At 27.9% G+C, this 26527-nt stretch overlaps 3 protein-coding genes across 3 annotated transcripts; 2 read left to right on the forward strand and 1 right to left on the reverse strand.

The window, feature by feature from the left end:
- Positions 1-1348: 1348 nt before the first annotated feature.
- On the forward strand, positions 1349-6895 carry LOC100161015. Its single transcript, XM_001950055.5, has 5 exons — positions 1349-1509; positions 1575-1695; positions 2869-2960; positions 4558-4708; positions 6182-6895. The coding sequence occupies exons 1-5, from the start codon at positions 1444-1446 to the stop codon at positions 6328-6330; spliced, it is 579 nt and encodes a 192-aa protein (XP_001950090.1). The 5' UTR covers positions 1349-1443; the 3' UTR covers positions 6331-6895.
- A 1266-nt stretch (positions 6896-8161) lies between these two features.
- Positions 8162-12252, forward strand: LOC100576023. The gene is made up of 5 exons (XM_008186325.3): positions 8162-8533; positions 9558-9627; positions 10035-10132; positions 11566-11746; positions 11875-12252. The coding sequence occupies exons 1-5, from the start codon at positions 8465-8467 to the stop codon at positions 12108-12110; spliced, it is 654 nt and encodes a 217-aa protein (XP_008184547.2). The 5' UTR covers positions 8162-8464; the 3' UTR covers positions 12111-12252.
- A 3780-nt stretch (positions 12253-16032) lies between these two features.
- Positions 16033-18637, reverse strand: Mad2 (mitotic spindle assembly checkpoint protein MAD2). The gene is given in 3 exon segments (NM_001162687.1): positions 16033-16818; positions 18162-18308; positions 18412-18637. Coding segments are annotated over 3 exon segments (615 nt in total). The 5' UTR covers positions 18485-18637; the 3' UTR covers positions 16033-16423.
- Positions 18638-26527: the final 7890 nt, after the last annotated feature.

Raw genomic sequence — 26527 nt, forward strand, 5'->3', positions numbered from 1 at the left:
TAGGTAAATTGTTATTATTTTTAGTTAATTGTAAAATATGAGTGAAAAAAAAAGTAATTAAAATAATTTTTGCATCAATTTCAGGATTTCTTTAGGCTAAACTTCAACTTGGATTTCTTTTGATCTGAAAAAAAAAACAATTATTTCCTTATATTATTCTAACTATTTTGATAGATTTGGATTATAATATATTCATTTAACTATACACTCTGAACTGTTACACGGAATCACCAGAGATTGTTCAAGATTTTCGAATAAAAACGATCTTCTGTTATATCCCCCAGTAAAGTTTTGTAGATAGAGAAGCTCCTTTCAACGTCTACCGAACTGATGGGTGAATATTTAAAGAACCCCAAATAATTTACTGTCGTATAAAAATATATAAATTTATATTAAACTCGCGTTAGCGTGTAATATCTTAAAATAAAATTTCAAGTTTGAATTTTAAACTCAAAAACTCCGATAATGCTCTAAAAACCTTATGAGTAATACCTTTTAAATTACGTTGAAATCAAAAATTGTCAAAAAATGCAAAATAAATTTTCTTATTCTCATTCAAAAGTACATGTTACGGATTTGTGAACTCTGTCCTCAAATTTATATTCGAATGTGAAACTATTATACTGTATTAAACTTAAATAAACTACTTATAATTATTACGGTGTAGCTTTTTACTCTGTGAAACCTCTCCTATGCAACACATCAACGTCGTCGAACTCAAATATAAACGATAGTGAGGGATCTCTACACTATCTAATTAAATTAATTCGAAACGTATTAACTTTTTTCAAAATATTATTTTTGGGAATTTTCAGACATAAGTAAATCTTAAATTACTTATTATCCACATAATTTTCATAATTTTGTTCATATGTTTTCAATTCATTTTTAATTCATTATTTGTCAAGTATTTTTGTTACATCCTGTACAATATATACAATAATATTACAATTTGGCTGCTAGTTAAAACTTGTAATATAACATACATTATAATATACCTAATTAATTATTGTCTATCAGTTACGAAAATATTATTTACATGTGTTTAAATTTAGGTGTAAATATACTATATTATTATATATTTATATTTGATGTAATTAAATTAATGAAGGTTTATATTTGTTGCATATTCGATATAAGTAAAATGTGTTAATGCTTAAAGTCTCATTGTTATCTTGTATCAACATAAAACATTTATTTATATAAAACAACAAAATGAATATGCATGTTTTATATACACGTACCTATCAAGTTTTATTTTCCATTCGATCCGATAAAATAGCAAAGGTCAACTTTATCAACCGCTTCCTTCCTGATAATTTCGGACTATAACACTTGTTAGTAGATTGTGTTACAATATTCAACCAGTTCAAATACATATTTCATATAGATACTTTATAAGAAATAATTATACTTAAATTTGTTCATTATTTATAGTAAAATATGGTTTCTTCGTGCTTTGGATTGCCGCTGCGGACAGGAACAAGTATTATAGCAATTATCAATTCAGTAAGTTAATAGTAAAATTAATTTAATTAATATTACTACCTAATTACCAATAAGTTTTTTTTTAGATTGCATCGATTTGTTATATTGTCTATTACTTTTGGGAATATACCGTAAGTCATGAACCCCTATCGGAAAACCAAATATTGTTCAGCAGTCGAAATGAAGCCTTAGCACAAGCTACAGACGGTAAATACATTATTAATTAATTAGAAGTACCTAATACGCATGGGGGGGGAGGCAAATATTGGCAATTTTGTCCCTATAACTTTTTTCTGTACACGTGTTAGCACTGTTTTGTGTTTCAAGTATCCAAATTTTCAATTTACCTATATTTTTTATTTTATTTTGTACAAAAGTATTTTAAAATTAGGCAAGATTACATACGGGGCGGTGAGAACTGATAGCGTCACTCTAGCAGCTTTTTGAAGTATATAGTAACAGCTAATAATAAACGAGCCGAGTAAATATTCAAAATTAATTTTTAATAGCTTATTAATATATGACTATGCCACGGTTCAGGTTAGATTTATCTAAAAAAAAGGGGGAAGTACATAACCACTCTGCCGTATAGTAGATGTGGAGTTACAAACTTCGTCATTGAGTAAGTCACTGTAATATATGTGTTAAATTTGAACTCAATGATAAATCTTTGCAAACGAAAAACGATTCTGAGTGGGGATGGACTATGCCAACCTAGATATTACCAAGTACAGTTTATTATGATGTGTATAGGTATTTATATTATAGTAATATTTATCTTAGTATTATTTATAGTACCTAATACGGTAAGTATTTTTTTTCTGTGCACGTGACTGTTCGTAATAATATAGGTAGGTACAAAATTAATATAGTTAAGACTTTAAATGTTTGTCGTTTGGAATTATATTTTAAAATAACACATTTTAATGATTTCGGTATTGTATACACGTTTAATTGCTAAATTTAGTTATATTTCAATGTTGAAATAAAGATTGTAATTTACATTATCAAATAGAAATATTATACAACCAAATCCGAAATTATAAAATGTTGAAGTATAGGTATAGGTCAACCTTTAAGAATTATGACGAAACTAAAAACGAAATTTATTATTTTAATTTAACTAAGTACTGTTCACTTCCATCTAGGTAGTAGGTACTGATGGAAAAACGTTCGGACAAAAATTAGAAAAATCATATGAATATAGATACAATAATGTACATAATATTTTATATTAATTGGCATGTACAGTACCTAACATAATAATTCATACAACAGTCATAACTCGTCACGTCTCACGTCCTAAACATTATTATAATTCCTTATAACATACCTAATAAAACATTTTAACATAAATATTATGAATTTATCTGTTTTTAGAAGTGTTTTTGAATTACGTCACATTAGTTTTTATGCTCGTCGGATTTACTTCACTATTCGCGAGTTTTGGCCTGAAACAAGCAACATTGCATGTACGTTAAAATTTAAACATATTATTATTATATTAACAATTTCCTATCTGTATAATAAACGTGCATGTCTTCATTAACCATAATTATTGGTGTCAGCAGAGGAAACTTTTCCAAGCTCCGTCGATCGTCAGCGCCCCTCGCTAGAGATATTCATAATATTATGATGAATATTAGATAGGTACCTATTATATTTAATTAAACACTGTACCTAGCCACCTAGATATATAGGTATTATACGATTATAAACTCAAAAAAAAATGAATTTTTTCACTTTTAAAGTTTTTAATTTATATAAAAGTTGGTGACATAGGTAATATGTTAATATTAATATGTTAATATGTTAATATGTTACACATCGTAGATATATTTTATATTGATTAATAAGAATAAAAACAGCTAATTTGCTTACATTAAAAACGTTGGTACTCGTGTAGTATGCTACATATACTGTAAAATGCTATACGCCAACCAAATAACTCTCTTATGTATGTTATATTTTTATTTTATTTTATTATAGAAAAGTATTTGTGACTTGAGTTATTAAGATAAACAATAATATATTATAACAATTTAACGATCATACAATACTATATAGTCGCCATTTCACATATTTTAATTTTTTTTACTGCTAAATATCCACCAACACCTACAATAACTTACTTTTACATATTAAATTATTTTAGTATGTGTTTTGTCCTTCCACCTCAGTGTGTTAAGCAACATATTTTTTAGACCGCCAACTAAAAGATGAACACAACACGACAATTTATTTGAAGTTTTCTGGGATGACGTAAACACAGCATACCAATGTAATATAACGTATTAAAATAATTGACAATTGTGATCATTATTTATAAGCAATACATTAAGCAAATTTTAGTTACTTATTAATCAGTAGGTATGTATGTAATCAGTAGCTATGTAAAAATGATAAACACTAAACACGCGTAAACTTTATTGTTATAGGTAAGTAGCTTTTTACGATAGGTAGCATACTTCATCAACGAAGTAGATGTAGGTAGCATACTAAACGAGAACCAAATGTTGTTAAAATTTGAAACTCTCATTCTTCCATACATCCTTAATTTTTATTAAAGTTGTTTTCGCCACCTATCGCTATACTTGTGATTTTTTCCATAACATTTTAGACGCATACGTCCATTACGTATATTACCATTAAGTACATATAGGTATATCGTATATGTATATTAATAAATAATAATTAATACCTAATAATTAATATACCTATAATGTAAATTATGTATCTATCTACATATTTTATTTAAATGCATAAATTCGTAGATTAAAGTATTGATTTATTATACACTAAATTACTTATGTATGTTTATATTATATTCTAATATTATTGCTGAATCATAAAATGTATGTCTGTAATCAGTATAACATAATAATATGTATAACTTATCATAATATATTAATGTATATTAATTAGGTACCTATCTGTATTTACTATATATTTTTCAATAGTTTGAAAAAGGTACACGCATCATTAATCATTATATAGTTACCTATAGGTACAAATTATTAATTACAATATTCAAGAAATTAAGTTTGTATGTTTGTTTTTTTTTTTTAGAATGCTGCTCACAAGATTTATCTGTGGCTTTTGATTAGCTGTGTCCAATTCGGTACAGCTGTCACCATTGAGATTGTTGTGTTATTTAAACACACAATTTTTGTCCGATATCATATACCCGGATTCTTATTATGCTTTGTGATTATTGACGGTAAAATTAATAAACTTCTTTGTAAAATTCATACATTTGATATAAATGATAACATTTCTGTAATAACAGTTATGCTTTATACCAGTGGTCTCAAACTCAAATTTTTACTATACAAAAAATAAATGGAGACAAATTGTATTTATTCTATTGATATTAAATATTAAAAGCAGGTAAGTGGATGTCGCTCTGCTGTACAGTAGGTTACAAGTGGGTCATTGTATAATGGGTTGTATTAGACTTGAATTCAATGATAAAATATCATTGTATAAGAAAAACGATTTTGAGCGGAGATGGTTTGTCAGTCTGGATATTTTATATTGTTATTATTTATTTTATCATGTAAGTTGAATTACTATTATAATATTATAATTTTTATTCGTTTCTATGGTGATAAACAAAGCGTTAGAAATTAAAATCCCATTTTTAGCGTTTTTTCGTAATTTTTCAGTGATTTTTCCCGTAGAATTATTGAGAAAATCGGAAAATTACCTCTTTAAAGTACCATCTTGATCCAATTTGCTAAATGATAAGGTACTGTATGTTGAAATCGAAGTACTCCTTCTGGTAGAAATTTTGTATACAGGATAAAAAAATAAAAAATAAAATAAAAAATAAGCACCATTTTAAAACCAATAGCTTCCTCGCTCCGTTCAGAATCTAAAATATATTCTATGTTAACTGTGTTTAATATTAGGCATTACAAAGATGTTTTAATTTTTATTTAAAAAAAAATTTCAAGTTTTAAAAAAATAAATGTGTATACATGTTTGAGACCACTGCTTTATACTCTACTCACCTGCGTCTTTGGTGGTTGTGTAGAGCCATCGAGCTCCCTCTCCTCAATTTATTATACCCATGTAGGCTATATAGTGATACCCTTATAATATTTTCTTATTTTTTTGAAGGAAAAGAAAAACCACTCAAATATTAATGATAACAATTTTTTTTTGAGAAGATTGTTTGGTATCATGGTATCGTTATTTATAGTCAGACACTTAGTCAAATGTTTGTATTTACATTATCCAATGTAAAATGGTCCACATACAATTCCATTGAGAGGATTCGGGGCTGTTGAGATTTTTAGGTGGTAGAAAACCACTTTTTCAGATGCCCACCCATGTTGTGGTTATATTATATTCAGAAATATTCTATATTCAACCTGTTGAAGATTGACGAGTTAGCCAAAAAAAAAAAGAAACTTGAATTTATATTTACATTTGTCTATTTTTGATAAAATATATGGATCGGTAACTTTTTTTTAGTAAACAAAAAACTGACCATTATTTATTTTTTACCTACTTATATATAGGAGTTTTTTTATTATTCCTTGTAATTATACCCCCTCACCGAAAAATACATAATTTACCAACAGCAATTCCCGGCTTAATATAATATACCAACTATACACACAAATTAATACTCCCACCGATTTTATTGTGTAACAACTAACGATATAATTTATTTTATTTTTAGCTGCTTTAGTGTACCAGATTTTAGTAGTACAGTCTTTCTATACAGAAGAGAAATTAGTCGAAGAGACCAATTACAGTAGACTGCGTTCGGATTTGACATCACAAATTGAACAACACGACGAAGAAGAATTTCAAAATGTAGATCTTTAATATATCTTTAATTTTTGTATTATTTTTGTTTATTTTGGGTGAAGTGCCTGAGTACTACCTTTGTCATAGGGTACACAATATTATTATAATAATTATTATTATTAACTTGATACTCTTGAAAAATTTTTGACAAACCAATGAACCATAGTCAACATTATACACTGCAATGAGCTTTTAAATGTTATTATATTTAGATATTTTCTTTTTACAAACTAACGACTAATGTTAATGTTAGAATTGTGGCATATCTTAATCGACGACCATACCTATTATATTATTTTGTACTTATTATTTTAATATAAATTATAATTCAAGATTAATATTTCAACAGTGTACGAAGCTACTAACATATATTTCAAGAATTGAATTACCAACGGTAAACCCAAGACCGGATTAAGGATCCGTTTGGCCCCGAAATACAAGATTCTTAGATTCTTAATAATCTTTAGAATTCATAGGACCGTATACATACTACATAGTTGACGCTTATTATTGCTAACTAATAATTATTGATTAAGCTATACTTATGACTCAAATGAGATTCATAAACGAAACTTTAGAAAAGTTTTACTTAAATTAAGATTGGCATTGCTTTTAGTTATTATCACAAATTTTTTATTTATTTTAAATTATCAAAATTAGCTTAAGCAATACTTATTCTTCTGCAACGACTATGAATACGACTATATTCTCAGCTTTAAAAGTTTCAATTTAAACCCTTTTCCTCACTTAAAAAAAAAGTTTTAACTTTTTTGCGGTTACATATATAATTGTATTTTATATTTTACAACTATTTGACTTAAATAAAAATCTGTAAATTTAAATGGAATAAAAAAAACTCAAAAACACTGTTTTAACGTTTTAAATTTATTTTTTTTGTATTTTTTGTTTTTCATCTTTGAATGAAGTCCTATAAATTATAATAGGTCATCATGTCATTGTGTTATTATTATTTTATTATTTTTATAAATATATACATTAGGTCTTCCTTACACCTTTTCTTAAAACTTATTTTATATTCTTACCAATGCAGTTTTTGACGCTGAGAACATTGATGCAGTTAAAACACAGGAAAGAGGGGTCGTGCTTATTTTCAGTTATGGAGTTATGTAGTTTTGGAGTTTTGTCTATAACAATTCACCTTATTTTTTTGGATGCCATCGTTTTTAAATCGTTAAAATTGTTGATTTTCAACAAAAAAACATTATTAAAATATAAAATATTACGTAGAGTATAAAAAATCCATAGATTATCTTAATTTAATATTTACAAAAATATTGTTTTAAACACACGTTGTTTATTGATTTTTAAAACATATGTTTTAAGCTTTTAAAACAAAATCAATATGTTTTTTGTATGTTGTAAACGTGTTTTAAACAAATGTTTCAAACAAAATGCTTTAAACATAACAACCCTGCGGTCACGCGCAACACGGACAAAATGCATTTCCTAGTAGGTAATCATTTTTATTTTATGTTTTTGAGTTTTTTTATTACATGTAAATGTATAGATTTTTATTCAAATCAAAAATATTATGTATAGTCAAATAATTATAAAATATTAGATCAATACGTAAAACCTTTGAAAATATTATCCTCTATAATTTTGGTAACAGTTACACGTGGGCCTGCAGAGATAGAAAACAAACAGTTTGCCGACTTCCTGAGTCCCTCTTAAATGTTAACAGTATTATCTTACAGAACACTGATTATGATGATATTCAATATGGTACCAATTTAGTATTTACCGATAAAGCTTAAACACATAAAATGTGATTCGGTTAAATAATAATATTTACAGCCTATATCGAAAAACCCAAAAATTGTTTTATAATATAATAATATTATTCTCCCGGACCAAAAACCCGTTTCTGTCGTAAAATACGTATTATCTACGGCCTACGACTGTTACTATAGTCGTCATCGTAGTTAATAATCGGACAGACAGTCGTTGGTATCGTATTTATCGGTCGAACTATTCTCAAAAGAAGAGGGTAATACGTTTGATGCCTGTTAAAAACTTATCCATATAAATTAATAAATTATATGACTATACGAGTACAGTAGGCATTATAATTTATAGTTTTGTTTTTATATATTTTTTATAATAATTGTTTTAATATATTTTTGCTAACATGCTCAAGACGTGTTACGGTTTGTGTTCCCTGCGCACTGGAGTAAAATGTGTAGCGTTTTACGAACTGGTAGGTGTAATTTTATAATAATATTTTAAGGACATAATAATATACCTAGGTAGTTAGGTACATAACAACATTTTAAATCGCCATATAAACACCCGTTGACACATACAGTTAGGTACGTACCTTCAGTGATGTTTCACGTGGTTTTGAATTAAAGTGAAAGATTTTTTTTTTTATCCGTAAAACCTACTGCATTTACATTATAAATATTTATTATACTGTACTTTAATATTAGTTGTTGTGTACATTGTACAATGTACATAGATTAAATATACATATTAAGGTTTAATATATAATATAGATTACCAAATACCTACCAGTAAATGTCTATAAGTTACATAAACAATAATTAAACATTTAATGAATCAATTATTAAAGTTGAGTGAGCTTAATGGTCTATTAAACATGATTTAGTGGCCCTTAATTGATCCACTAAGTCTCGCAGGTCAAACATATAATATATAAATTTTTATTCAACTCGGCATTATTTAATCACAGATATATAGGTATCTGTGTATAAGTGTATTTAATAGTATTATAATCACGAACTAGAAGTAAAATAAATTATCTTGATGACCCGGGAATCAACTCGTACATACCTACTTAATAATGACCCGGGAATCAACTAATACATAAAGTAGGTCTCGGGAATCAACTCGTGATCACTTCCTGCGTAATGCATAATAAAATTATAAAATATTATCATTACACCGATTTATTTATGTAGACAAACTTGTAAAGAGGGAAAGTCATAAACAGACCTATATTGGCCAGTACGAATTTATTTAGTAATAAAAAAAATTAACAAAATCAGTCATCAGATTGATTACCCTCCTCGGACGAGCCACTTTTACAGGATTATATCCAGTCACTTTAGATATTTCTGATCGTATAGGTACCTATAAAATATACTTGTGACTTATGAGGCTACAATAAACTACACGTATCACTGAACTGTAACTAACTAACCTTACAGCTCAGTGAGATGAATACTAGTTTTACTCGGAGGTATTATTTTTTGTTTCAGATTTGTACAATCTTGTTCTTTTTAAGTGTTTTCGTGTACGAAACGTTTAGTAAAATTCATCTATTTCACGGTAAGTACGAAGGATATAACCTTTTTAAATACAATATTTAAATTGTTATATTATCTCGATAGGTGTTACATTAATATTTTACTCGAATTTATAAAGATATGATTTAAGTTGGAACAAAAAAAATAATTATTGAATTTTATTTTTTTGCAAATTATACCTAATATTCAATATGGACCTAACTTAATAGTTTGTACAGCCAGTGCCAAATATTAATTATGCGTACCTATGTAATATGAAACGGATATATAATATATTGGTGTTTTCATTTAATTAATGAATTATCTTATTTTAAATTATTTTATTTTATTTTATTAATAATTATTTTTAATTAAATATTTATTATATCCTTTTTGTCGTACAAGATCACGTTATGTCAGAAACTTTAAATATACATTTTTTTCTTTTAGATGATGTTGACATTTATTATTTTCTACAGTCATGCATAATAATAATTACTCTGTTAAAACTATTCGGCAGCGTGTCTTTGATGCAATCTACGTTTCAGGTTCGTGGTGTACCTACATGGCTACATAATATAGAATTTAAATTTATATACATTAAATAAAATAAAAAATGATATATTTAATTCGATGGCCGTACCATTCAAAAGTACAAGTTTATAGTAAACTAGTAAAAACGTATAATATATAAACTAAAAAGTGCATAATATTTCTCGAATTTCGTGAGCTAGGTTATGCACTATTGTCCTGTAATATAATTGCTCTATTAACCATTGTAAAACATAGTGGTTGCTAAAATTATACTCCCAAGTTTTTCATGTAAAAAAAATGTGTTGTTTAAACTTGGCTTTTAAAATTATAGTTACAATCTATTATATACTTATAATATGCAAACTGGGTCCAGAATCCAGATTGCTTTTATTTTTAATAATCGTTTTAATATTATCTAGACTTAAGATTTTTTTTGGCTCTCTGGGCAAGCAACTTTTTAGACGGCGAGACCATGCCGGGCATGGCAGACTTAAGATGACAATACAACTCTCCAGACGATTCTCATTACTCATTAGTAGATTATTAAATATTATACGAAAATTATTCTTATTAAAATAATTATAATAATACATAATATACTATTTATTTTTAATTAATGCTTATAAACTAATAAGCTATGTTCATTCTACGTAGGTTGGTACCTATTATACTAGGTATATTATATTCATTAGCTTTATTTCATAGTTTGCAATTTTTGTATTTGTTGTGCGTGTTTTCCTGCAACTTTCACGAATTAAATAGGGTCATGTTTACCAATTATCATACGTGATTTCATTAGAAAAAATTACTAAGGCCGAATCGCCTTTTTTATTACCTGCAGCTGCTTACTATAGTTGCTACATTGCTGTTACTTTGCTATCAGCCGAGTTTACATTTGCCCATCCCAACATCCAAATGTATTCTTACAAAATTTCTTAATCATTAAAAAATATTAAAAACTCAAATAAGTGTTGGTTTTTTTGTAGCTCATTTTTTGCAACACAAATATTCATTTGTTCAATAAACATTTTAATTTCCAAACGAATTTTAAGTATATAAAATATTACATAAAAATAAAATGTCTAGCCTGATCCAACCTATATAATATTATTTATCTCAATATTGTACGAAAAAGTTTTAAAAAATAGTTTCGTAAGATAATTACCAATTACTATGGAAGCTAATATTAGTGAAAATTATGACTCCCCCCCCCTCCATGTCTCTGGAGTCACCCCTGAATTCCTAGTTAATATGTATTAAAAAATAAACCAACCGACTTAACTTTGTTGGTCAACTGTTTCTACAGCCCACAAGTGTCTTTCGGATCTTACCTATGCCCAGTCTTAGGTGTAGTTAAGTACCCAATACAGTAGTTCCTAAATCATAATATAGGTAGATATAGTATTATACAACAAACTTAATAAGTATTTTTTTTTTTTAATTGCAGAACGCCCCGTCAAAGATATTTATTTGGATTGTGATCGCTTGCATCGTTTACCTTACTGCATTTATCGTTTCGATTAAGATGTACATCCACAAAGTGCATCGCAATAAGCTCATCGCCAAATCCGCAGACTCCGTAAGCCAGCTGGAATGCCATCTTCTACTCGCTTTTATTTTGATAAACTGTAAGTATTGACTTCCTGTAAAAGTAGACATATTATTATGTTAAAATGGTATACCTATTAAATAAACAAAATGACAATAATAATACAATTTTTATTTTGTTTGATTTATCATACCTATAAACACGCAGTTCTCTCTATTGTTGAGATTCATGTCGTCGCGTCTTACTACCGTCAAGAGAAACATTTGGAGGAAGTTGAACAGTGTACGAGAACGCACGCCGCCGTACTATCGTCAATGAAAACTCATGGAGACTTGGAAAATATGTTCATCTACGACGTCTCGCGGGCTCTCCCGATCAACAGGTCTTCTGCTTCAGAGGTGGACACATTGATTTTCACTTCTTTTAAAGGGGTGCCGGTTTGATATGACTACGATTCACATATGAGAGGGCACTGCATTTTATAAGTTATAAACAATGATTGGCCAAATTTGTATTTAAGTATACATTTTGATTTTGTTACCATTATATCTAAGTTATTAACTATTATTATATTGCTAATTTCAAATTTACCACGCAGGATTGTAGAAATACCTACCATATTATACGATTAAATATGTATAAATAGGAAATAAAAAATAAAAGTATAGTGCAGCACAAATCACAATATTATGAATATTATTATTTTTCTTTTATACAATATTATATTGTAATGTTCTATAATATTATTATTGCATAGGTACCTAATACTACCTACCAAATAATGTTCAGAGGTTCAGATCACATAATATAGTTCAGTAATAAATAGTCAATCAATCAGTGGTATGCGTATAATACTAGTATCACAATTTATTTAGAATATACCTACAGTTTAAAATTAGTCTATAAATATTTTATGTTTACGTAGTTTAGCTAGGTACCTATTAATTGTATAATATGTATTTTTCCGTCGTCATAATGAAATAGTTCACGGGCAAAAGAATCATAATTCATAACAATACTAATAAACTATACTGTCTTTTCTCATGAATGTTAACAACACAGATACATAGGATATCTACCATGGACGTAAATATATATAGGGTCCTCAAATTCATAGGGCTTGAGCCCAAAAGGTTTCAAGAACAAAAAGAGTGGGAGACTTATCTTCCACCCACTACTTACACACAATTGTATTTGATATTTTGATCCATATAATACAATTCAAAACTATCACAAATTAAATGTAAATTAATTTTTATATGTATATTTAATGTAATTAATTAATGTCTAGTCCAAAAATATGTATTTTTAATAAATATTTTGTACAAAATGTATATGTCACATTTTTTCTAATTATATAATACAAATATGTAACCAATTGTAACCATTTAGATACACAAAAAAATTTTTATTTTTCGTGAGCTGAAAAAAATTACGTGTGAACTATTCTTCAGCTATCCATAGACTATGGCCTATAGGAGCTTAAAAATTAATCAATTTAATAAATTTTACATAACAATTGATATAATGTTTATTTAAAACGGTCCAGTAGTTTTTTGAGGCCATAATTATTATAACTTTAGTGTTATAGCCCAATTTTTCTCGTGACATTGTGACAAAATTAAAAAATACAAAATTTAGATTGTATAAGTGTAGGTACTTACCTATATTTGTTTTGGTGTATCTACCTACCTCAGTTTACAGGTAAATTTACATCGCTTTGTGAACCAACTCGACTAATATGGACAATTAATTTGTGGTGGATTGTATAATATATCACTTGGTAATAATAGTTGGTATAAATCGAAAGTGGTTCAAACTACTCTTTAAACTTTCCTAATATCTCCAAGAACAATTTGAATTTTTCGCAAAATCGGTTAAGTATTTTTTGAGTAGACATAAGTCTATACATAGCTACATATATACATTCAACTCTCATATTTGTTTTAAGATATAATTTTTTTATTGGAAACCGCCATAACGTGACGATCCGATGGATGCTTTTACATAATCTAGTAATCTACCATAATAAAGATTATCTAAATATTAAAATATCTTAAGGAGGGCTTCAGATGGCTTAGGGAGGGCTAAGTCCTCCTAAGCCCCCCCCCCTATTTACGTCCATGGTACTTACCTATGCGTAATGCGCCCTATACAACTAAGGGCGCGTTTCCATACATTAATAAAATAACTAATATAATAAATTCCTCTATTGACAAGGGGCGTTTCGGACATAGACCTTATACAGTATACTAGGTATACCTTAGTAGAAGATCCATTATGGTTTCGGCTGGAGATGGTCAGAGCATTGCGCTCTACCCACGATTGTGGTCGAAAACGAAAAAGACCAGTGGCCACTGTATGTCAACGCTAGGGGCTCACTGGCAAGAGGCAGTGAGAGGCTTGCTCGCTACCTTGTTATTATTACCCATGCCGATTTGCTATGTACCTATATTGGCAAATGGCAATAGAAAGCTTATCAAGAATCTGAGTTAAATTCATAAAATTTTTCTTTTTAAATCTAAGATTTGAAAATGTAATACGAGATTCCTCATAAGTTTGTTAATCTTTACTTAAAAAAAAAATGTCTACCGGAAATTAAAATTAACTTTTTATGGGCGTTTGAAGTCAAGTATGTACAAGTACAACATTGGATACCTAGTCACTCGGCACTCTCTTTCGCGTGTAGCAATTTTCATATTTTGTTGAAATTGAAAAACGAATAGTTATTCTGTAGGTACTTAAAACTTAAACTATATGTTTATTTTATCAATTCCTATACTTGATACAATTTTGAAAATATTTTGTCCTTTTTGAGCTGTTTATTAACATTTTCAGTTTTCAATTTTCTTGGTTTTTTAAATAAAATTTTAATGTTGTGCCAAAAAGCGTGACAGTTAAATAAAAAGCTCCAGATATATTGTTACAATAGCGGTTGAAATATATTAAAAACACACTCACATATTTTTTTTTATAATCATTTTAAGTTCAAATTTTGATAAAATTTAAAAATTATTTTGTAGTTAAAAATTTTTAAAATGTTCAACTTTTATAGCTAAGGATTAAAAATTTAAAACAAGGTTCCACGTAAATAGGTTATTCTGTAACCTAAAATTATAAAAACCCAGTTTTTTATTTATAGTTATTTAATGTACAAAATTAGATATTTAAGCGAAAAAGATTTTAGTTGTGTTATATTTTTAAAATATTATTCGTGAGAACTTAAAGCTTCTAAAGTATATTATTATTTCTAAATACCATAATAAACAAATATTAATAATTCAACTTGATCCTACCGTTTTAATAATAACGATATAATTTATATAATAAAATGGAGTATCCTAGGCTGACAAACCATCTACGCTCAGAATCGTTTACAATGATATTATATCATTGAATTCAAATTAAACACCATTAATTAAATTAACCCCTTGGCAATGTATACCTACAGTATAGCAGAGCAACAACCACTTGCCCACCTTTATGTAATATAAAATCAAACTTTTGAAGTAGTCTTGAAAATCTATTAATAACCTTGTTAGATGAAGTTATTAATATGAAGAACCTTATATTAAATTCGCAAGCTATTTGACCATACATTTTTTAATTATGTTTAAAGAAAACTAAAATAAATATTGATTTGGTCACAGTGAAAAAATACAATAAAATATATAAATCCTAATCATTAAAATCAATGTTACCTGTGTCTTCCTTTAATCTTTAGTCGATTATTGTTACATTTTGTTTTATTAAAAACTGAATATGTAATAAACAGACTGAATAAAAATGCAGACAGACAAGGTTACTTTGTCTAAATGTATAAACACAGGCATGAACTATAAGTTACAACACAATATTAAGTAATAATAAGTACTCGCAAAGATGATCCATGCTCGCTGCTAGAACTCAAATGAGACATAAAATGCATTAACTATACGTCAAAAATGTTTTAAATATTCATATTGAACCAATTTTTAGTTTTTATCTGTAGCACTTTTAGAAACAATTTTAATTTACCAATATTCATGTTGGTGAAAGAATTATATTATCCAATATAGAAAATTCAAAATCCATGTTCATGTAATAAATATGTTATGCTTTGCATATAAATAATACCTAATGTATATGATAAAATGAAATTGTTAATTGTACCAAGAACATGGGACATTATAGGTTCTATTATAGTATAACTGTAAGGGCTAGTATTACCATATCCCGTTAAATTTAACCGACTCTTAACCGGCCGGTAATAAAATCTGTTATCAGCTGGTTAAGCGTAATGGAAGCATACCGATGATTGTAATACTGGCCCTAAGTAATCTAAACTAGAAAATAAAACATTAAAAATAAATTTAAATGTCCTCATCTTACAAATATATCTTTATTATATTTTTACTATTGATGAATACAACTTAAGAGTAAAAATTAAAATAATAAAATATTATTAAAAGGAAAACACAAATTAATTATATATGATACAGTAGGATTATAATGAGGTACTTAAACCAAAGTAAAAAATGATTAACAATATTGTGATTAAGAAAAATAGTTTAATGGAATAAACAAAAACAATTATTATTTAACTTATGATTAGCTAAAACAGTAATAGTTCTATAAAAATATTAGCTTCTAAAATAAGAAAACCAATTATCACTTAACTTGAAATTCGTAGTATACAAAATAGTATCCATTTATATTAAAATTAAGTATAAAAAGAACCTAATTAGTTTGATTAAAACTTCAAAAAGCATTGTTTTTAAAAGTCTGCTTTATAACTCACAACAGTATCCATTCTATGCAATGAAGTTGAAAATGATCGTAACTGTAACTCTTGAGAATTAGCAATATAACTAGGAGCTGTTTCAGACCATTCTTGTGGTACATCTACATCAGGTTTAGTGTATATTTGCAAATCGAAAGCACATGGACAGTCAAGTAAAGGTAAAAAACTAACAGTAGAACAAATTTGTCTGAGTACGTCTCTAATTTCTTTTTGGATTGTTGTTAGCTCTTTATTTCCAACTGAATCTGGGTTTGAATCACCAGATCCTTCATACTGCAATTTGAAATCCCACCGTTCCATCACTTCTTTGGTGTTAACATTGGATATAACCATTGACATCTTTTGAATTTTTTGTTCTAACAGCCAATCTAAAAAAAATTTAAAATTAATATTATAAAATACAGGTTAAGAATAAAAAAAAATCTTGAATGGGAGGTATCTTTTTAGTATAAGATGTATTATTTATTTTTATGATTAATTATTATTCAAGGATCAACAATATTTTATTAATTTTCAATTTTAATTGTACCTAGGAAAGCTTGTAAATATGTTTGTAGTCTGCAATTTGCATATCTATACAACTTTTAACTAGTATTCCTTATCTAAAGGAATAGCATATCGTCGATGGGCGAGTAATACGTCGTATCACAAAAAAAATCAATTTTGCGATTCACACATCAAAAAATGCGGAAAAAAATAAAACATGATTTGATAATAATATTAATAATTATAATAACAATCTTCAAGGAGATTAAAGATTTAATTGTAATTTTTCCGTGACTTGATTACATGTTATCAGTGTTCACGATTTTGTCTGTCCTGAACATTTTACATTTTTGAGATACGACGTATTACTCGCCCATCGAAGATATAATCTATAACTAGGTACAAAATAATTGATTATTAGTTTGTTCACATAAAAAAATAATATTTATAACTGTATAACTAATAATTTTCTCTACAAGGTATCCCATAATAACCCAGTTATTTGAAATGGAAGAATTATAAAAATCCATTATTACATAGTATCAGTACATAAGTTTATTAATTTTTATAATTTAATTAGTCAATTTTAGGATTTTATACTATTAAAAGTATCAAATTAGCAAAGTAGGGTTTGTTTGTTAAAAATGCATTTCTAAATTAATAAATATTGAACAATTATTTTTGTCTTTGTACTTTCAGCTATTGTATCTGTCTTATTAACACATAACATGGTTAATTGATGCTCAAAAGAATCAGTGTTAATCAGGTATTGATAATTTAGAGTGTATGATCAAATTTAAAGGGGTAAGAACATTATCCAGGACCCAACAAAATTGCTAAATTACAAAATGCTCATAACTTGCTTCAAAATACAAAATCCTTAGTGGATAATATTCTTACTTTTAAATACGTAGGTCATTTCAATCTATTAACAAAAAAAAAACAACAGTAAATCGGATTACTTGAAATGTATGTGTTAAGGCTCAGTCAAACAGAAAGCGGTCTGCCGGTGCGGGCGCTATAAAATAAAACAACCAACCGCTGGCCGCCGCGGTCAATGTACCTGTTCACCATGGCAGTCTGCTCTTTATTTTACTGAGCCTTTAATACCACAGATACCACACTTCATTCAGAGACAACATACTATTAAACTAAAATGTATTATTTATGTACAAACAAAAAATATAATCCACCACAAACTATTAGATATTAATTAAATGTATACCTTTCATTTGGTTGAGAACGGGTTGTAGGAACTGTTGAATTTTACTATCGGTTGACACAAGAATCGACAGACCAAAATGTTCTTCTGTTTTGAACGATTCTGGTGGGTATATTCCCCGTTGAAAAAGAATACTGTTTATTCCAAAATCTAGACAGAATGATTAAAGTTATTATAATTCTGCATTATATGGCAAGTAAAAAATCATAATAATAATAATTATTAATCATTATTATTATAATATTATGCTCACTTAAATAGTCCATGACCAATTTTGCAGATCCTTTAAGAGTGATGGCGTTTTGGCTCTGTTGTTTGGTAGCCATTGTGTTATGTTTGTAATTATTTTGTAGTATATATTATTACACAGCAAATTATGAATAGTACATTCAGTCTCGATAAAAAAAAGCTTAAAAGTGAAACTGTGAAAATGAAATTAGTAAACACACAATATTTACAAATTCAAATACTAAATAATCATAATATTATATTGAAAACCATGATATTAATAACGGAAAATCCTGAAAGCGCTGTAACTCGATTTGTATTTTGTTTACTAACAGTTTTCTAGGTTAAGATTGATAACGGTTTTTTGGCGGTAAAATAATTCATATCATTTTTTTTATTCAATAGAACAACCCAACCATGGTTGAAGCACAGAAAATATTTTATGGTAATATGGTTATAACTAATTGTAATATCTGTAATGTCTGTGATCATGAATTAAAATGAAATACAAATTAAAAAAAGATGTAAGAATTGAATATTGATATACAACTACAATAATTCATATTAAATATGGGCGGTCGGCAATCGGGCTACATTTTATATTTTTATCTGATTCGTACACAATACTCTTTTATAATTATTGAGTTCTAAGGTTTGGACCAAAAAAATGAATATGAAATATTGAAATGTTAAAGCACGATTTAAGGTATATCTTAAATAGGATATTAGGATATTTGAGATATATCTTAAATCTTGGTTGAAAGGTTACCAGACTTGCTGGCGTCGTATTGGTGGACCAATAATAGTACCACAGAATCTATTCTGATATCGTACCCTAAGTTAAAAATTAATATTACGGGCTATAAGAGACATGGTCTACCACTAGAATACATATAAATATATAATAAAAATTAATGATTGGTGATTTCAATAGTATCTAGTAATTAATTAATTTTAATTAAATTTGATATAAGTCCAGTGTCCACATATTTAAATTCAATAAATCCAGGATATTATTAAATAACATTAAAACACATATACAATATTTTATAGGTACCTAAATATATTATATCTACAGTAAATGTGTAGTATGACTTAGTTTTCGTAAAATCAAACCATTATATTTCTCATTCAATCTTGTGTTACATTTTAAAATCTTAGATGTACATAGAACATTTTTTATGAATTTTTAACTCTAAAAATTTGCCCATTTTCGTGATTTTGATGAATTTTTTTGACATTTTAATTTCAAACGTCCGTAAAAAACTATTATGGATTTTCGATCAACTATTTTTAATTTTCACTAACAATATGAGGAACGTTAATAAATGAAAAATGTTCAAGTTTTTTGAGCAAAAAATTTTTATCGACAATAGTTAAAAAAAAAAGAAATCTTGAAATTGTCTTATATCTTTATAAATGGCTCAAAAAGAATCACAATATTTCAAAATTGTTATGGTGCCTAAAATTGCTAATATAAACATTCTGTGAAAATGTCATGTATCGACGGTTTTTTTTTTAGAGTTATACCTAAAAACAAAATTTATTTTTTCCTTAACTTTTTGTTTGTTTTCCTGACGCTTTTGAACATTTTGGTAATTTTTAACCCTTCAAAGTACTACCTAGATTCAACAAATCGGCATTTGTCGAGTACTCGAATTGGAACTCGACTCGACTCGAAATAATTGAAACTCGACTCGACTCGACTCGAAATTAAAAAACAATACTCGTCCAACACTATTCAATTGTATTAATTGTTGTTCATGTTATCGAGAACATTTATGTGGGCAGTGGCCTATATGGCTATTGGGCTATATTTGTGGAGGAAACCTCGCATCGTCACAAATAAAATCTTCAACAAAATGTTGCGTATTATTCAAAAAATCATTCGTGAAGCAGAGACTTAGCAGACACCTGCAACTTCGTCCGGACTTAATAATAAGGCCTGCACAATGAATATTTTATAAATATTTAGTACTGTAAAAATATACCCCTTGGTAGAATTGTACAAACAAATTTAAAGAAGTTTATAAAAATAGTTAACTGTATAGTGACCCGGTTACTATAAGTGTATATTTTATAAATATACATTTTTTGTAGCCCTGTACGGCTGTACTCTTTTTTGACAAAAGGTTCATTGTAATTTGTGTTAATTATAATATAATATCCATATTATATGGGATACTAGGAGTGGGGATCCAGGCGGGCGATGATCGGGTCTACATTGTGTGTCGCTATTATAAACTGGATCCGCCTCTGATTGACTGTGTGAGTATTGCACAATTTCAGTGTTTGTTTTGAAAATAATGTACCTAATTTAATTATGTATTATGTTTTTAGTTATATTGAGATATGTATGTGGCTGAAAATATATAAACGCATGTGCATCATAGTGATTACTACTGCTACAAATTTAAAAACACTAGTAATGGAGCCAATGCACTAAATAGTAAATGGTTTTTAAATTTGTATTCTTAAAAGTTAAAATACAAACATTTTTTTTTTGTTTTTACACTGCGGGAATTGCTTTTGTATTGCTTCCGCGGCATTTATTACTTCCGCGATGATACCAGCCTAATATAATTAAAAATTATAATATTCCATGTGACTTACGCCCCACTGTAGTATTCATTCCCTGTGGGCTTGTGACCTGCAAAGTCCTCATATTATATTATATTATTATTATGTTTGACTTTGTGTGGTTATTATTTAGCCAGCCAACTATAATATCTACTATTCTACTATATACCTATATGGACTATATATACCTCCACTGATTGCAGTGCCAGCTATATTTAGATATACCTAATGTAATAATACGACCTGTGAAGTGTGTGTAGCCGTGTATGTTCTGTACATATTGATGGACGGTGGTAGTAGCCATCGTATACGGTTTTAAGACGTGTTTTCAGATGTGGCAATGTTTATGGTTTTATGGTCGCGTGTACATAATATGATACATACGCTGCGTACCCGCAACGCATTTATGAATCATTTCTTATTTTCGTGTGCACAGTGATGCACTTGCCGACAAAAGGAACTGATGTCTTGTGTAATTACTTTATACTACGTTTTAGTCCGTGGTCGGGGACGTCTGTATACATATAATAATAGTATACAATATTGAATATACAATAACACATAATCCCGCGCATAAAGGATAAACGATTGGACCACACGTGGGGTATGTGCGCACACGTACTCGCGTATGTGTGTATAAGCACCTCACTAAAAGGTGTAGGATATACGGAGGACTGCGGAGACTGTTGTATCCTGGAATCGTCCATATCGTTGTTGTGGCATACTGGTATATAGCTATGTTGTGGTTATTGCATTGCGCGGGTTGCGGAGGGGGCAAAAATATCCTGTAAGGGTATTGCAGATATTTGATGGGGCGGGAAACGAAGGCGTGTGTATAATGTGCATATTATTATGTAGGTATATAAAATATAAATTAATGAAAAATGTTCCTCCTATATGGATAGGATTTATCGCCAAGCTGAGTTGCGAAAAGCTATTAATAATTGTTATTCATCGTATACGTCACTCAATTGTATTTACAAAATAATTAAAACAATTCCTACATTTTATTATGAAGGATACTAAACTTACTCACTCATTAACAACAAATGTCAAAATCAATATATAGTAGATACAAGAAAATAATATGTAAAGAACAATATAAATAATTTTTTTTTTAATTTTTATTTATTCAGTTCCAACTGTAATGACTAAAAATTTAATATAATCTAGAATCTAACTATACAATAAACAATAATAGTATGTGGTACCTATAATCATTTATCACTAATAATTTTCTCCATTAGAAAATAATAATATATTCTATTAACATAGGTAGGTACATTAATATAATATTTTCTGCCCGAATACCTTAGAGTAGATTAGTGATCGATTATCGACGCTGGTAGTCGTTTATTCTCCAATTTGAATGTGTCATTAGGCATTACGAATATATTGTGAATTATACTATTTTATTGTATGTGTTTGGAAACAAATATTGAATATAAAAACAAACATAATAAAATTAAAATACTGTAATATAGTAAATGATATTTCGAGGTCCATTACCTACATAAAATGACATAACAAAATAATTGATTTTATAATGTATACATATATTATATACATAATTTAAATATAATATAACAAGAAAAATGACTTTCTAAGAATGCATTGTGATTTACTACCGATTCCTAGAAAGGATTGAAATAATGTTTCGTTTTCATGGTATTAAAAGAATTTCTTTAAGTATAGAATAATATAGATTACCTACTTATAGATATTTATTAAATTCCACTTATCAGCTATCGGGTTTTGTGACATGAATTGATGAATTACCAAGACGAAACAATGTGTAAAGATGTATACTGTATAGCATAATAACTGCGTTTATATAGGCATTGAAATCAATAGACACAATCAGAGCCGGATTTAGGGTTGTGGGGTCACTAGGGCCCATATATGGTTGACGGACTTAATGCAAAAGGTACTTATTTTATGGGGGCCTCTTATTAATTGATTCATGTGGAGGCCCCGCGGCCCTCTTAAATCCGGCCCTGGACACAATCTAAGTAGAATTGATGTACCTACTACCTATATGTATAGGTACAATCAATTGTCAGTAGAGGCAGGATTTTTATGTTTTTACATATTTTTACTTCGGCTATGCGTCTATGCAGCATATAGTTTTGGTTAGGTTTCCGACGTTTTATTATGTAACAAATATAGGTATAGCCGTATGTCGAATATAGGTATAGCCGTATGTCGAATATAGGTATAAAACGTTTTATTTTGCTTAAAAATTCATATTTCTTTTAGATATCGATGTCACTATAATTAAATGTTATAACAATTTAAAAGACTGAATTGTAAACGTAGAACTTTGGGCTTCCAGAACACACTAAAAAGTGTATCAAGTTTGTTATTTTTATTTTTGTTTTAAAACATAAATCATAATATATAAATATATGTATAATACCTAAATAATTTAAATAACTATTATTTTTGTAAATTATATTTTAACTTATGTGTAGGCAGGCCTCCCACATCAAATTTTGTGCTCCTGTGCTAAATGTATTTGCGGGCCCTATAAAATATTATTTAATATAAAATAAGTACTTATATTATTCCTATCAAAATTCCAAAATTTCAGAAATTTCAGTTCCAACAGCCCCCCCCCCCTTGTGGGACCCTGTGGGAAGGTAAATGATTTTTTACGATAATTCAAAGTGAAAAATATTAAAAATCTTATTTTAACATTTATTAGAACATAAAAATCCGGCTTTAAATCATCAGTGTATATGGTTGCATTTTGTAGCAAATTATAGATAGGTATTATATTATATGAAATTTAAATAAATGTATTCTGAACCGAAAATTATGTATTATGTTGGTACCTTGTCCTTGTAGCTGTATAAGATAAATGCTAATAATAATCATGTAATTGTATTAAAGTGCAGATAATATTTATTAAGAAAAAAATATTTATAAAAATTATTACATCAGTGTTAATTTAAGTATCACGATTCTTAGCAATGTTTAAGGTGTAAATTGATCACAATATTCACAGGCCCAAAGGGTATATTATATTCGAGCGGTACCCATTGATGAGGAATAATAATATATCTCTTTTCACACAACAATAAAACGCACGCGTTTACAACAAACAATTGGTATAATGTACTATAATGGGTGCAATAAAATAAAAGAAGTCTCCACCTACTGACCACCAAGTCATTTCTGTCGGTAGGACCGTTCGAAAATTTCTAAAATTTTACCTGCCCAGTCACTGGGCACTCAGGTGTGAACGAGACAACACTAATGTGAGAAACAAAAATGTGCGTTACTTGTTAATTGTGTTTTCGTGTATTGAATATTTCTCGGTCCAATTGTGTTTGTATCAAGAAAACAAAAAACAAAACAAAATAAAAATGAATATTAATGCGAGAGAAATGACTTCTTCCGAATTACAGAACTTGACTTGGGGCAAAAGGCATCCAGTGCGATCAAGATTGTTGGATGCTCAACTTTGGTCCGAATTTTTAGCCATCAACAATGAAATGATTGTCACAAAAACAGGAAGGTGAGTCCGTAGTAATATTTACAAAATTATTTACAGAATTTTAAATTACTCATTATATTGTTATTTTTATAAATTAAATTAACAAGATAGGTAGGTAATAACTAATAACTAATAACTAATAACTAATAATTAACAGTCGTATATAATCGTACATCTAATACGGTATTGTGTTAGCGGGTATTATAGGTATTATAAATTATAGTTAGAACTATACCAAATTTGTTGGTAAATATAATAATATAATAATAACATCTTTCAATATAATATGTACAATAAAATGTTATCACAATAAGAAAAAAACATTAAACGCTTATAAGTCTTTGTGCTAATTTTTGTTTTACTCATACTTTTTTATGAAAACTATAATTTGTTTATTTAACATTGGTTTTCTTAGAAATTTAAGAAATAACTAATAGATAATAATATGAAATATTGGAACAAATGCAGTTTAGCTACCTACCTAGTCATTTTTGCATGCTTTTTATTATGATGATACTTTCAAGTTTCAACAAATTTTCTTTGGAAGTTATTGTCAAATATTGATTTAAAGTTTAAAACACTAAAAACTAATATTTTTTAGTGTTTTTCATCCTTAACATTTTGATAGAATCAGAAATTACCTATCGTACTTACTTTTATTGTATTGTAATTAAAAATAAAAAACACCCGATGAGTGGGAATACACAAACTCGCGGTCCACGGACTTTAAGAGGTTATAACTTTGAAATTAACTCTGACCGGTAGGTATTACAAATCTGATAAAATATTTATTGAAATACATAGGTTTCCGAAAAATTATTTTCAAAAATCACTTGGGTGCTAAACTGCCTAAACTGCATTTGTACCACAAAATAATAGTATTATACATTACAAAAAATAACTATTTTTTTTTTGGGGGGGGGGGGGGCAAAATGTGGCCTGGTCAAAAAATGTTTAAGTACGACTCTGGTCTATAGTTAAATATAATTTTATAATGTACCATCTGTACTTCGTAGAAACGTGTACAAATATGGCAAATGGCAATGTTTTCCTATACCTATACTTAGTATTGACAATTTTGGTATTTGTATTACATTTTTACTCCTGTAGTCCTGTTGTATTTGTTTACTAATTGAAAAAAAAACTTATTTATAAATGTAAGCAAAAAATCATATGACAGAAGTGGATTTAGAATAATATTTATAGATAAGGGTTTAATTTAAATTTAAAGGAATTTTTAATAAACGCGTTTATTTATTAAACATGCAAGTACAAGTAAGTACATTCTACTTTATTCAAATCTAGTATGCTACTTACCAATATATTTTTTTTGAGAAATAACATATTTTTTTGGCAACTATAGTAGATACCTATATTATAGGTGTAATAATCTTATAAAAATCCCGTGTCACGTATTTGTCCGGGATAAACTCCGATACTACTGGACCGATCTTGATGAAATTTTTACACTCTGTGTATTTTGGTTCAACTTAAAAGATAGGCTAATTTAAAAAGGGAGAGAAAATATTTGCTTTACTTTTTAAATATAAATTATAATATTAAAAATGTAAAATGAAAATCTCTGTACAGACTAAACTCTGGAACTACTTATTAGATCTTCTTGATTTTTTTTTTAACGAAAAAGTATTTAACGGAGAAGGTTTATATGAAAGAAAATTTTAAAAAATCCACCGGTGTATAATATATTGGGAGCTATTGGTTAATCGGGTATGTTTGTTGATTTGTATTATTATCTTTTGTCAATATACATATACAGAATGATTCTTTTATCATAATTGAACACTCATTATTTCAAAAAGTGTATATTTTTTTGAAAATATTTTTTTACATAGTTTCAAGTCGCTTATAAAACAACGTTTTTCTTAAAAAATTATATTTTAAAATATTTTTTATCCTTATAATTGTTTAAGTTTTTTAATTTTTTGAATGACAACATTGGGTTTTAATTTTATATTCCAAAGCAGAATATTTTTCTTAGTATTTTGATACATGAAAATCGAATTTCGGGTGAGTAGTTTATGAGTTATAAATATTCAAA

Source organism: Acyrthosiphon pisum, chromosome A1 (assembly GCF_005508785.2).
Source record: "Acyrthosiphon pisum isolate AL4f chromosome A1, pea_aphid_22Mar2018_4r6ur, whole genome shotgun sequence".
Lineage (NCBI taxonomy): Eukaryota > Metazoa > Arthropoda > Insecta > Hemiptera > Aphididae > Acyrthosiphon > Acyrthosiphon pisum.